The sequence below is a fragment of the Antennarius striatus genome, chromosome 5 (genome assembly GCF_040054535.1).
Source record: "Antennarius striatus isolate MH-2024 chromosome 5, ASM4005453v1, whole genome shotgun sequence".
Classification (NCBI taxonomy): Eukaryota; Metazoa; Chordata; class Actinopteri; order Lophiiformes; family Antennariidae; genus Antennarius; species Antennarius striatus.
The window spans coordinates 1,974,451-1,988,961 of NC_090780.1; the positions used below are offsets into that span (position 1 = coordinate 1,974,451).

Here is a 14,511-nt window from a genome sequence, read left to right on the forward strand (position 1 = left end):
ATTACTGTCATTTACAAACAGACATTGTAAACATTTTATTTATATGGATGACCATTCTGTAAAACACTAAGAAAAGAAGAAAAATTGAGTGGATAGAAAGAAAAATAACATTGAGTCTTTGTCATTTCTGGCCTGATTTGCTTGTTTTATGTACGTCGTCTTGCGTGATATTTTGTCTTTTCCAATTATGTTGAAATTAGTCTTGATTCGCACGATGGTGAAAAATAATCTAAAAACAATGATTAAATGAAAATGAAAGGGTTAAAAACTGCAGACATTTGTGTAAAAAATGTACAGACTGCAAACAAAAAGTGGTAAAAGTAGTGAATTTTCAAGCACAAATACTTTATTTCCCAGACTATAAAACGCACTGGATTACAGGGCTGTCGGTTTTTGAGAAAATTAAAGTCTTTTAGGTGCGCCTTATCGTGCAGAAAATACTGCACTTACAAACTCTACTCAAGTATGGTTAAATGTATTTGTACTTTATTACTTCTCATTATGTATTTATCCATTCCTTTACCAGGATAGTCCCATTGGGATTACATATCACTGGATTATCTGGATGCTAAAAAGACGCAGTTTTCTCTTGAATTGCAATGATAAGTAATGAAACTGTCATGCAACTGATGTGAAAAAGTAGGTGGGGGGGGGGGGTCATTTGTTTCAAAAGATCAGACAACACACACACAAGTTTGACACAGCTCTGCAATCTAACACCAACTATAAATAGTGTGTGACATGCTGGCGTGGGGGCGGGGCACGTACATGTGATTGGCTGTCAATCAGGCTAAATCTCCCTCCTGATTGTGGGAGGGGTTCGCTGGTTAACAGGATGAGCCACCTCCCCTGATTAACATTCCAGAGCTGGACAGCAGGGCAGCATCCAAACCCAGCGCGGGAACGCCCAGTCCCCCCCCCAGCAAAGCCCCGTCTCTCTCTCAGCCCCCATAAACACCAGCTCAGGCTGATGAGCTGTGAGGGGCCCCCTCCTCCCGATTCACCTCCATCACGGCTGATCAGCTCCACTGCGGGACGCTGCTGGAGTCCATAGGAGACTGAACAGTGTGTTATATAAGAAATCCTTAAACTGTTGGTTTATAATGAAATAAGTGTCACAATCGATTTATTTTTGGGGGGGTTTGCTTGGGTAGTAATAAGGCCTCACTTTCAAAATGTCACTGTTTCAAACTGCATTGACCTGATCAGCAAAACTCTGAGCTCAGGCTTAAGGTGGCATAAGGATGAAGAGCTTTGCTTTAAAAAAAAAAAAAAAAAAAATTATATATATATATATATATATATATATATATATATATATATATAAAATTTATTTATTTTTATACATACATATATATGTATAAATATATGTGTGTGTATACACACACACACACACACACACACACACACACACACACACACGTTTAGAAATTAATCTCAGTGTCATAGATTATCTTAATCTTAGTGTCATAGATTACATTCTGTGTGTCCAACACCAGAAAGTTGCCAAACTATATTTCCCAGGTGTGGACATGAAAAATCCTCAGAGATCTGTACTTCATGGCTCTGGTGCGTGACAACACACACACACACAAACACACACACACACACACACACACACACACACACACACACACACACACACACACACACACATGGCTTTGGTGTTATACATGAATGAGATCACAAAAGCGAGGTCAAGGACGTGGAACCTGTCACGTGTTCTAACATAAATTTATGACTTTCTTATTTCAGACCCATCATGGACAGAATACAGGACACCCATCACTTATCTGGTCTGGACCAGTGAGGACTTTCTCACCTAACTGGTCCCACTATGATTTTGTGATCACAGTGATCCACACACTCATCCACAGTGTGTCTCATAGAGCTCCTCTCTTTCTTATGATCTTTACATCTTTTTATTTCTTCCTTTTCTTCCCCTCTTCTCTGTCCAAAATTAGCCAAAACCATGAGATGGGCCGAGAATAGGAGCCCCCCCCCCGGCTCCCGGCCCCCACTCTGAGCCTCTGTCAGACCACAGCAGGAGCTGGCTCAGACGGTGGTAGAGCGAGGGCCGAATGACGGATGTTATCGCCGCCGTCACCTGCTCCCTGTAAAGCAATTTGTTATAGAGTTGTCACCGTAAAATCCACAGCGGGTCCAGGGTCAAAGAAAGACGGGGTCACGTGTAGCGCCGGTCCGAGTGTCGCTCCAAACTCAGACGTGACATAACCAAAGGACAAACAGCTGGGATGTGTGAGTGTTCAGTCCCTGTGTGTGTGTGTGTGTGTGTGTGTGTGTGTGTGTGTGTGTGTGTGTGTGTGTGTGTGTGTGTGTGTGTGTGTGTGTATGTGTGCGCACCTTATAGTCCAGTGCACCTTATAGTGCAGAAAATGCTGTGCTGCAGGACCTCTGATCTGTATGTTGGTCTCTACCTGACACTGCTGGGGCCACATCGGTTAACACGACCTCACACACACACACACACACACACACACACACACACACACACACACACACACACACACACACACACACACACACACACACACACACACGTCCCTCTACCTGCTGGACAAACAGCAGCGAGGATGTTCCTGGAGTCACAGGGACTCAAACCAGGTGGGTCACTTAGCTTACCTATAATAACTGTAATTATAAGTGATCTTATTTTTATTATTTTACTCTTTCGTACAGATTCTCTATCCACCCTGGAAGACGGATCCCATCTTGGTTGTTTTATTCTCCTTGTTTTGTTACTTTTTGTCAGATTTATTATTTACATTTTATTATTTATATTTTATTACTATTATTTATATTTAATTATTATTATATTTTATTATTATGTTATTATTTTTTGTTATTATTATATTTTATCATTTTGTCAGATTTATTATTTTACTCTTTTGTACAGATTCTCTATCCACCCTGGAAGACGGATTCCATCGTGGTTGTTTTATTCTCCCTGTTTTGTTACTTTTTGGTTAAGAAGTGTTCTTAATCTAGGGTTTAAATGTTTTTTTCTTTAATGTTTTATTCTTCAAATGAATGGTAGAGAGTCCGATCACACAGGAGCAGCTGGCATATGAAACACTGTCTGAAATGCCCCCTGGGAAGGATTACTCATCTCTATGGAGACACCAAGTTCCTGTTTAATGATGTGTCAAAGCAGGAGCGCTTGACCCCTCGTAGGTGCAGATTCCCAGGGAAAACTTTCTCAGGGACACAACATGAGGCCGGCCCACCTGGATGGAAACACCAAGGTGGGGGAAGAAAGTCATGAAAAAATCTTCTTCATGATGTTTCTGAATAAATTATGGATCCATCTGAGGAAGTTTTCTTGTGTATTTGCACAGATTCCCTCCGTACTAACCAACAGTATTATAACTCAATCCTCAATGAGTCTGACGTCAGTGACTTCAAATTGTCACTTAGGAAAAAAAAAAAATTATTTCAAAAATTAGTAGAACATCTCTGAGAAATTTTCCTCAATGAATAATCTGAAACGTCATTGTTTCAACAAAAAATGTCCTTTTTAACCGTCAAATAATCCTAATCCTAATTCTAATTCAACCTGGATAATTTCTAACTCAGCCGTCTATTGGTCTCATCGTCATCTGTACATTTCTGACCGAGGGGGTGGAGGAGGAGGAATGGGGTGGTGGTGGGGGGGTCACAGACAGCTGACGCGCCTCAATGGAGCGCTGCGCGTTTTGTTGCGCATCTTCATTCCCGTCCGCAGACGGAAAAGGTTTGAGCGATGTCCGCCTTCAGCGACACAGGATTGGATTTTTGTGAGATTCCACGACTTCTCACGACTTTTGTGACACTATTGAAGAGAAAACGAGAGTTTGTCGTCAGGACAACGTCAGACTGATGAGACATCTGGACGGAACCCGCTGGACGTTATGGACGCGCCGACAGCAAACCGCTCTGATAATGAACTGATGGAGTCTCCAAACAACTTTTGAATCCTCTATTTTTTTAGTTGTCCAATGATGGACGTTAAAAAATCTCCAAGGACTTTCACACCTGATCGTTTGCATGAAAAGAAGAATCATGTTTTGTCGGGGTTCATCAGGCAGCAGTAGAGCCATGGGGATTAGGAATGGGATTAAAACCCCAAATCAAACCAAAGCATTCCCCAAAATATACTTCATTTTTATTTTGCTTCTGCTCATTTTCACCCCCAGAGTGGATTCGTCGTGGTGGTGAGTGAGATCTTTAAAAATGTATTCAAATTAATTTGAATTACAATTAAAAAACGTGATTAATAAATCAGGTTGGGAATATAAAGGTTGAAAATCGTCTCTTTAAAAACACTTTCTTATATTAATGACCAGCAGGATCCAAAACTTATAAAACCTATAAAAAACCAACATGTCTTTAATTCTAAAACCGTGTCGTCCAATGAAAAAGCAGCACTTTGATCACGTTTGATGATGTGAACTTTTTTTTTTTTAGACATCAATGCTAAGAGAGTCTTCATCATGTGTGTCATGTGTTCATGAAGATTGATGGTGCTGGGATGGAGGGGTGGGATGGGGGGTGTGGGGGGACCCCCCCCCTATACATATCCATCCATCTTGCCCAGAGTAAGTGGCAGGTGCAGGCGTTGGTGCGTGAATCAGTGGCTCTTGATGATTTCTCCTGAGGTTTTAAATGTTGTAACCCCCCCCCCCCCCCCCACACACACACACACACACATACTCCCCCACCCACTGCCCCTTCATCCCACCCACCTGAAATGGTTGTACAGTACTCTATGTGTGTGTCCTCATGGAGACAGTTGGGGGGGGGGTTGGCTCAGCCAGTATGTACAACACAATAAACACAAGAAGTGCTTCTGCTCTGCTTCACCGTTCAGGCCTATCGTCACAGTGGGACCTGGGACGGGGGGGGGGGGGCATAACGGGGGTGGAAACTGTAAAACTGTGTCTCAGTGGCCGGGCGACATAAACGAGGCTGTGATTGGGGGGCTGTAATGATATCCGGGGGGAGAATGGAGCGTGCAGGCTTAAGCAAAAAGGAGCCAGCAGAAGGGTTGGGGAGGGAAAGGCCTGAGCGGTCACTTCCACTGTAAACCACTGTCCTCACGTCCTGTTGATAAGTGCCCCCCCCCCCTCACAGTGTCACAATAGCACCAGCATGTGAGCCGTCCATTTAAGAGTGGCTACACAGTCGGGGATTAAAGTCTGAATGGAGGCAGGAGGGGAAGAGGTGCTCTCCACTGGATGGGAGGAATTCCATAATCTCTCCTATAATCCGGAATATCTCAGTCACAAGTGGAGACTGGCTGTGAAGGAGAATCGTCACATTGGTAGAAATAGTAGTTATCTCATCTCGGAAAGAAAAGTCAACAATTTAAAATGAGAATATTATTATTTTTACAGAGTAGAACTTTATTGATCCCTTATGCACACCCTTTGGAACATCGCGCCCCCCACCAGCCATGATTGGTACAGAATGTAATCTTCCAGGTGTCAGCATCAAGTGGTGCTGGGGGTATTGTCATACCTAAAGAAAGAGCGTGTAGTGCCCACTTTTAATAGAGATCCTGACTGGAAAATGATCCTGAACCATTCCTGTAACACTGAGCAGCACCTTACACCCCCAAGTCATCAAAACTACAGGAGTCTAGTTATTCTAATCCCTAGACTGTCAGAGACTCGACAATCTGTTCCTGTTTTCAGAGAGAATATTTCTGTCATTCGGTCGTGTTTGTAACCAAACAGGTTTTACATTATTGGTTTGAAACGCAGGAGAATCAGTAAAATCATCGTCAGACTCGAAACTCTCTTCAGGGCCAAACCAAGACGGTCAATTTATGTCATGCAGGAGTTGTAATCCTCGTTTCCGTCACGGCGTTGGGGGGGGGTCTGCAGGTACATCGGAGCGCTGGGCGCCCGGGTCATCTGCGACAACATTCCGGGTCTGGTGAACAAGCAGCGCCAGCTGTGCCAGCGGCACCCGGACCTGATGCAGTCCATCGGGGAGGGGGCCAAAGAGTGGATCAAAGAATGCCAGCACCAGTTCAGACACCATCGCTGGAACTGCAGCACGCTGGACCGGGACCACACGGTGTTCGGAAGGGTGATGCTGAGGAGTAAGTCTGGTGTGTGTGTGTGTGTGTGTGTGTGTGTGTGTGTGTGTGTGTGTGTGTGTGTGTGTGTGTGGTTTCCTGTATGCGTGACAATGGTTGTTTATGTCAGGGACACTTGAGATTATCGTCCTCGTAAATGTGTCTGTTGTTTCCAGATAAGCAGAGGATTAATAGGCGTCTTATTAAAGTTTTTCCTTAGAAGACAAACACAGGGGAAAAATTGTTCTTTACCTTCCTGAAAAAAAAAGAAAAGTGCAGATTGTGAAAGTGGATGTTCTCTGAAAACAAGTAGCAGATCCCCGCAGTGGTGATGTCTAAACAGTAATAGGAGATGTAAATATTTGGGTGGATGTTTCTGGCAGCCAGACAAAGCTCGACTCCCTGACATATCGCCTGTGTTCTGCTTCACTGCGTTGAGCAGGAATGAGGACAAGAGGTGGGTGGGAAGAAGCCAGACCAAATAACCCCCCCCCCCAAAAAAAAAAAAAAAATCTCCTCTTCCCTGAAATGAAAACAGAACCCAGTGACGGAAAAAAGAAGAAAAGTGAAAGGTGATGTTAGAGGTGATACTTCTGTGTGGACCATCCACCATAAATGGACCGGTCCTGTTACTGGTATACTGGTTCAGTTTGGAGAAGCTACTGGAAATGACACCAAAAGCAACAAACTATTTTATTATTTAAACGTTTATGAACCCTCCCCCATACTGATGACACCTCTGCATACAAACAGAAATACCAAACTTACATACATAAACACGATCTACGTGAATGTCAGTGACTCTGAATAGTAAAATAATGACAGAATAATATAGTACTAACTTAGTTGCTTATAAATTGAATTAGTCTATTAAATGTTGCAGACAGAATTGATTCCTTAAGATATTTTCAGATTCACGATTATATTCAGTTTACAGTGTGCCCCTGTTCTTTGCGGTTAATGCGTTAATCGCGGAATTCGATTAACGACAAACTATCTTATTATTTAGGGTAACTTAAACATTTCTGAACCCCCCCATACTGATATTAAACCACCTTCTATCTGTATTACCTTTAAAAAAATCTGATAGACTGTTTAAAGCATTTTTGTGTCTCAAGGAAGTCCGAGACTCACGGATCGTAGCGCACTTCCAGATTCCATCAGCCAATAGAATGCACGTACGGTGTCACATGACTGCCTACTTAAAAAAGCTGCAACAAAGTTGGTGTAGCTTCTCATCGCTGACATTTACATCTGTGAAAACAGTCACTCAATGAAAAATATACCCTGGATCCTGGGGGGGGTTCTTTACGCCGCCTCTCTTTTCCCGTGTGTCCAGGCAGTCGAGAGGCGGCGTTCGTGTACGCCATCTCCTCAGCGGGGGTGGTTTACGCCATCACCAGGGCCTGCAGCCAGGGAGAGCTGAAGATCTGCAGCTGCGACGGCCAGAAGCGGGGGCGAGCCAGCGACGACAGGGGCAACTTCGACTGGGGGGGGTGCAGCGACAACATAAACTACGGCATCAAGTTTGCGAAAGCTTTTGTAGACGCTCGAGAAAGGATGGTGAAGGACGCCAGAGCGCTGATGAACCTGCACAACAACCGCTGTGGTCGGATGGTAAGGACCCGGTTTGATTAATCTGCACATTAAATTAAATTAAATTAAATTAAATTAAATTAAATTAAATTAAACTGATTCATCAATTAAAATAAGCGAAGAAAAGAATTCATAAAGGTTATGAAAGGTACATTTTTTGACTGAATTCCAAAGGTACTCATTTGCAAACAACATAAAACAAAATAAAATAAATGAAAAATCAATCTTGACTTGATCAAAATAAAAATAATCAGCTTCATAAAAATGTTGATGATTTGATTTTTTATTGACAGATTTTCTGAACATTTCTCTAAATATTGTAAATGTCTTATCAGCATATTCAACTTTATGAATATAAATGTCCAGAAGAGCTCAGAAAACAATAATATGAATAAATGTAAATTTTTGTGTTTGTTTGTTTTATCCATAAAGTGTTTGTGCTGTTTTAAGATTAATTAATTTAATTTCTGAGGAGGAAAAGAGGATTTTTAGAAATGTCGTCCTAAAGCTAATCTCAAATAGTTTTTAATGTCTTGAAGCTCATTGGTAATAAAGGGGCTAGCATAGCTGACAGTCCGACGCAGGCTTAACACCCTGTGACCTTTGACCTTTGCTGTAGGCGGTGAAGCGCTTTATGAAGTTGGAGTGTAAGTGTCACGGGGTCAGCGGCTCCTGCTCTCTGAGAACCTGCTGGCTGGCCATGTCTGACTTCAGGCGGACCGGAGACTACCTCCGTAAGAAGTACAACACGGCTGTGGAGGTGACCATGAACCAGGACGGCACCGGCTTCATGGTGGCCGACAGGGACTTCAAGGGGGGGACCAGGAACGAGCTGGTGTACGTGGAGAACTCCCCGGATTACTGCCTGACAGACAGAACAGCAGGTACGTGAAAGACCTTTCATTGATGTCTCTGAACAAGACCTCACAGGCTAGACCACATGTGTCAAACTCAAGGCCCGGGGGCCAAATGTGGCCCTCCACATCATTTTATGTGGCCCCCAAGAGAATAAAAGGTCAGAGTGTCTAAAAATAAATAGGTGTAAAGTGTGCTTTGACCTGAAACTACATTTCCCACAATGCATTAATTCATCCCATTTTAACTCTGACAAAAACGTTGTGAACAAAGTTAATGTCCTAACTTGTGTCTGATGTTATTTTTCTTTATTCATTGATAGTTTGATCCTTGATTTATGGAGTTCTGATGAATTAAAAGGATTTATGTTAGAGCAGAGAAACAAACAGTTTTTCCTGTAGAACTGTAATGTTTGTAACTTGAATAAGTAATAAATTCAGTTATTTAACATTAAGGAGTTGTTACATTTAGTTACATTACACTGAGTTACATTAAGTTACATTTATTAGTTACATTAAGGAGTAGTTACATTTAGTTACATTACACTGAGTTACATTTAGTTACATTTATTAGTTACATTAAGGAGTAGTTACATTTAGTTACATTACACTGAGTTACATTTAGTTACATTTATTAGTTACATTAAGGAGTAGTTACATTTAGTTACATTACACTGAGTTACATTTAGTTACATTTATTAGTTACATTAAGGAGTAGTTACATTTAGTTACATTACACTGAGTTACATTTAGTTACATTTATTAGTTACATTAAGGAGTAGTTACATTTAGTTACATTACACTGAGTTACATTTAGTTACATTTATTAGTTACATTAAGGAGTAGTTACATTTAGTTACATTACACTGAGTTACATTTAGTTACATTTATTAGTTACATCTGGTCCTTTGACAGCCGTTATGCTGATGTGGCCGTGAGTTTGACCCCTCTGGGCTGGACCATAAATAGTTCTTATATGGTAGAGAAGTCCTAAAACAATTCTAAGTATCCGGGCTAAAGTTTGCACACTTGAATAGATCACAAATAGCTGATCAAAATTGATCACTCTCTCTACTGTCTGCTGTGTAGCTTCCACTCACTACAGTCTTCACTGCTAAAAAAGGAGGTAAAATCCACAGGTAACGTGATGTCATGTGAAAATGAACAAGTTTTTAAATCCCGTGTCCATGACAACATCTGTATTCAGTCACAGATGTGACGTCTGAAATCACTGCCTGTCATTTGGTTAATCGTCATGTGGCAACAATATATTTAATCAAGATCATTCAGACGCATCACATCAAACAAGGAGCCAACAAAAGTTTCGGTATTTTTCTAATATATATCAGCATGTGCTATTATTGGTGTGCTAATGTTACATTTTAACACAATAGCTGTATAGAAAATCAATTCTCAGTATCACTTTAGAAAGCCTGAGGCAAACAATCTTTTTTAGATTAACAAAAAGAAAAATATCAAACTCAAAACATTTGTAATAATATCTAATAATGTAATAATGTCTATAGATCTGTTTATTTATGCTGTAGTTTGGTTACTTTCAGAGAATGTAGATTTTCGTTGCTGTGTTAATACTTGTGAACCTTTGACAACCTGAAGATGAAGGATTCTGTTTTCTTCACGTTTTACTCTCAGAACATTCTCCAACTCTTCTTTGCTAACCCTTTTCTAAAACCTTTATATTAAGTTATCTAGTATAGTCTTGGGGCAGGTGTGCGGTCCTATCCAGATCTCCAAACCTCTGCTGAACACTTGCATTCCTTTACAGCTTAGAGTTCATTGATTTGACCTTTAACATCTCCCTTAACTCCTTTGGTTTGCTTTGTCTTGTTCGACTCTCTCTCCTCCAATCAGACTACTTTAATAGAAGGACAAGGACTTTTGTAAAGGCAGTCTGGTACATATTGTATGTGGGGTGGGGGGACATGACGGCATTGACTCATCCTCCCCTGTTCTGAGCTTAGTTTCAGCTCGGCCACAGAGGAATAATGAAGTTGTTTTCATGAAAAGAAAAGGTGATCTTAAAATAAGCTCATGACCCTCCTCACCACTAATCTCCATTGTATTAGAATTCACAGCCTAAGGATACATGCAGGCTTATTTTTCAAATCCTTCATTTTGGTCAGCATAAGCTCCGCCCCCAGGAGCCCCCCCCAGGAGCCTGAGGGAAATCTCTTGTCCTTTTTCCTCTCGACTTCAGTGATGCTCCGTTATTAGACGTGGTATCTGATCTTGGGCCAAGATTAACACCCCAGTACATGGATACCTCTGTGTTCGGCTCTCAGACTCGTCTGTCAGCACCTCTGGAAGCTGATACTCGGCGTTCTGGTGTGGGAAAAGGGATATTTCTCTTTGGAAACTCGTTGGAAGAGTTTTCAGCACCGAAATATCCACTGATATCCAGAGGTGGTCCGCTGCCAACACGAACTCGACAGCGTGTCGTCACTGGAGGTTGTCCAAATGTGGAATTCAATGAAGTTGATGTGTGAGTTGGATATCCAGTAATCAACCAGTGAAGAACAAAGACACTACAGGGACTGTTCAGTTCATACTTTAGGAATACGTTGGTTATAACTCATTTAGCAATAGAAACATTATCACTGGATCAAATAACTGTGTGATAGGAAAGAAGTCAGATATGGAAGGGAACCCCAACAATTATCGACCAAGAATGTAGTCCTTTTCTACGCTTTCCCCTCTTTTGACATATCGTCTTGAATTTCCTGGAAACTTAGAAATTCGTAACTCAATTTCCAACACAAACATGCATTTATAGTCAATAAATTAGCCATAATTAGACATGCCGTATCAGTGTAGCATCAGATTGCATAAGAAGAGAGTGAAAATTAAAGTACAGCATTTTCTATATGGGAAAAATTACCATCAGGTCTGCTGGATGTTGAAATATGTGCATGCTTTCTCTATTAGCGTCATAATATGTCAATATAGTGTTTATAACTTTCTGTACTGCCCTCTAGTGGCCTATAAATATGTGACGTTAATGATTGGGTTCTGTCCAGGTCTTCCATGTTCCTACTACCTGCCAAAATATGCAGCTGAGGTGAAATGCTCACACTAATTGGTTCATAGGTGTGAGCGTGAGTAGTTGTTTGTCGTATGTGTGGCTCCACGATAAGCTGGTGTATTATCCAGGGTGTACCCTGTCTCTTGGGCGGAGCCACCTTGGATAGGCTCCAGCAGGACAGTGACTCACAAGGCGGCTAAACGGATGTAAATGAGACGATTGCAATGGATGGATGGATGGATGGATGGATGAAGAGTCTGAAAATGGGTTGACTTGAATTCAGGATTATGAGGTGTTTTAAGCTGAGTGGAGTCCCTGATTTCTGTGGGATTTTCATTTGGTTGTCATCAGGCTCCAGCGCATTTAAAACACAACTATGCCCCCCCAATTTGCAATTATGTGAAGCGGCAGCAGAGTATCTGTACATAATATTAAATGTAGTTCAAGGCTGGAAAAAATGAAAAGAATAAAATAAAAAGAAAATGTTTTTTACAGTACGACCATTTGAGTGAAGCTAGAGAGTAAAATGTCACATACTTCCACTTCTGTGTAAAATTGGAAAAATATAATGCCTGCATATTAATTTACATTTTTGTGACATATTTTTAAATATATATATTTTAACAAATAAAATTATATATATATATATATATATATATATATATATATATATATATATATATATATATACATATATATATATATATATATACATATATATATATATACATATATATATATATATATATATATATATATATATATACACATATATATATATATATAGTATATATACTGCATATATACATTTTCTTTTTAAATCAAGATTTAAAAAAAAAACTTAATTAAAAAAAAATAAAATATATACACACATATTTAAAAAAAAACATTAATTGGTATGTTTCACATGTGTGTTCTTGCTGAAGGCTGTTTCTCCTGTAACAGACGTATATCCATTTCTTTCCAGGCTCCTTGGGCACGGCGGGCCGGGTTTGCAACAAGTCCTCAAGAGGAACCGACGGCTGTGAGGTCATGTGCTGTGGGCGGGGCTATGACACCATGCGTATCAAACGTGTCACCAAGTGCGAGTGCAAGTTCAAGTGGTGCTGCGCCGTGGAATGCAACGACTGTGAGGACGTGGTGGACATTCACACCTGCAAGCCCTACAAGCGACCTGATTGGTTGGACATCACCAATCACAGCCGCCACTGAAAGATAAACCTACATGCTAATTACAACATTCTATTATGTGACATCCTGTACTCCTAATGGGGGACCTTTACCTGTAATACCTCTGCTCTGATGGCTCCACTGACATCTTAAAGCCTTGACTTCATGATACTGGAAATAAACCAGTTACCATCATGTGCTGCATCCAGAACAACTGGGACTCTTTGGATCGTTGATACAAAATGGGTTTATTGTGTTGTGTTCACTTGTTATTGAGGCTGAGACAAGAGCTGATGTCTGTTTTACAGTTTGTAAAGACTCAAGCTGAATATTTAGATCGAAAGGCGAGACATACGTATCTTCTGAGATATTGTAAATACACTGATGTATCATTTAAAATGGTAAATATTCATTGTATTGTACTGCAACAAATCATATAAGGAAAAAAAAAAAAAAGGATGCCACATGCTGTTAAGCCATGTTTCACATTTTTGAAGAATTGAAAAGTGAGATGAGAAGTGAAATACTTTTCCTACAAGTCTAGTTGACTTCATTCAATGTCGAGATCTGTCATGAACCTGTACGACTGAGAACCTCCATGTAAATGGTAATTTCAATATATTTCAATTCATCAAAGCGTCACAACATCAAATGTTGCTGAGCTTTTACTGATCGAACTACAGTATAAGCAGGAGACGTGAACAAAGGAAGTTATGAATAAAAAAGTCTATGAGGTCTTTTAAAGTTTTTTGCAACACACTTCTCAGTGGCTGATTTGAATTTTATTTTACTGCTTTGGAATAAAAAATAAAAAAAGATTTTTCTTTAACACTGTGACAGAACACTTTTTGTTTCTTCAGTTCTCGTTGGCTCGGACCGGTCTGAAAGAAGTGAAGCGCCAAACGAAACTGGGTCAGAGAAATCGCCGAAAGAATAGAGCGAAGTAGTTGCAGTTCCTGAATTTGACTTTTCAACATCTGGTTATACTGCCAGACATCATGTTGGGCCATCGGAGACACAACCCTCTGAGGGGTTCGTGGATCTAAATGAAGCTGACAATATGCTGCGGATGCTGGGAGTCAATACATTTTTTCAAGGCCACGTAATGAGAAGGAGAGCCAAAGTAAAGTGCATTAAACAAAGCCAAATGACACGCCGTGTCAAATGTTCAGAAGTCAAAAGTTAATTGCAAACAAAAGGAGTCCGTTTGGATTGTAAATGAAAAGTGTTTTGGCTGTATTTTTCTTAAAGATTAGAGAGGTGAGAGCTGGTCACACACCGTGGGGTCTGACCCGAGTCTGGGCCCTCAAATATTCATATTTCAATTCCCCCCCGTTCTACTGAGAGTAATAAAGCACAACGCTGTGTTATTTTAGTTTGTTTTATTTGAGTTTGTTATGAAAGGTAACATTTTATACCTAAACCCACTACGAAAGCCGCCGGGTCTGTTTTTTTCTGTGTAATGGACTTTTTTTTTTTGTATTGGTTGAGGGTAAATTTTGCTCCAATGCCCTTCAGTCTGTTCAAAAAACATTTAAAGATATTCATGTCAGATTGGAATCTCTCCCCCAATAAAAACAAACAATGTCGTTTTTATTCTTAAATGACCATCGTTACAAAGTTTTTCTGTGATTGGGACAGAAAAATTCACAGATTAATCTTCCACAGGTGTTTTTCCACAGAGTTCCTTCCTACATCTCTGGGTCTTTCCCAGATTTTCTAGCAACAGAGAATGAAAAGAAACTCACTTTTATCCTTAATAT

At 40.4% G+C, this 14,511-nt stretch overlaps 1 protein-coding gene across 1 annotated transcript; it reads left to right on the plus strand.

Moving 5' to 3' along the window:
* The first annotated feature begins 3,709 nt into the window (after positions 1-3,709).
* LOC137595500 (protein Wnt-2b-A-like) lies at positions 3,710-14,410 on the plus strand. Its single transcript, XM_068315664.1, has 5 exons — positions 3,710-4,214; positions 5,889-6,109; positions 7,425-7,702; positions 8,301-8,565; positions 12,546-14,410. Exons 1-5 carry the CDS (start codon positions 4,048-4,050, stop codon positions 12,788-12,790), a joined length of 1,176 nt encoding a protein of 391 aa, XP_068171765.1. The 5' UTR covers positions 3,710-4,047; the 3' UTR covers positions 12,791-14,410.
* The last annotated feature ends 101 nt before the right edge of the window (positions 14,411-14,511 follow it).

Coding starts and splice junctions, on each gene's coding strand:
- LOC137595500 (XM_068315664.1), top strand. CDS start 4,048: ATGAAAAGAAGAATCATGTTTTGTCGGGGTTCATCAGGCAGCAGTAGA. Junction 6,110..7,424: donor CGGAAGGGTGATGCTGAGGA/GTAAGTCTGGTG, acceptor CCGTGTGTCCAG/GCAGTCGAGAGGCGGCGTTC. Junction 8,566..12,545: donor CCTGACAGACAGAACAGCAG/GTACGTGAAAGA, acceptor ATTTCTTTCCAG/GCTCCTTGGGCACGGCGGGC.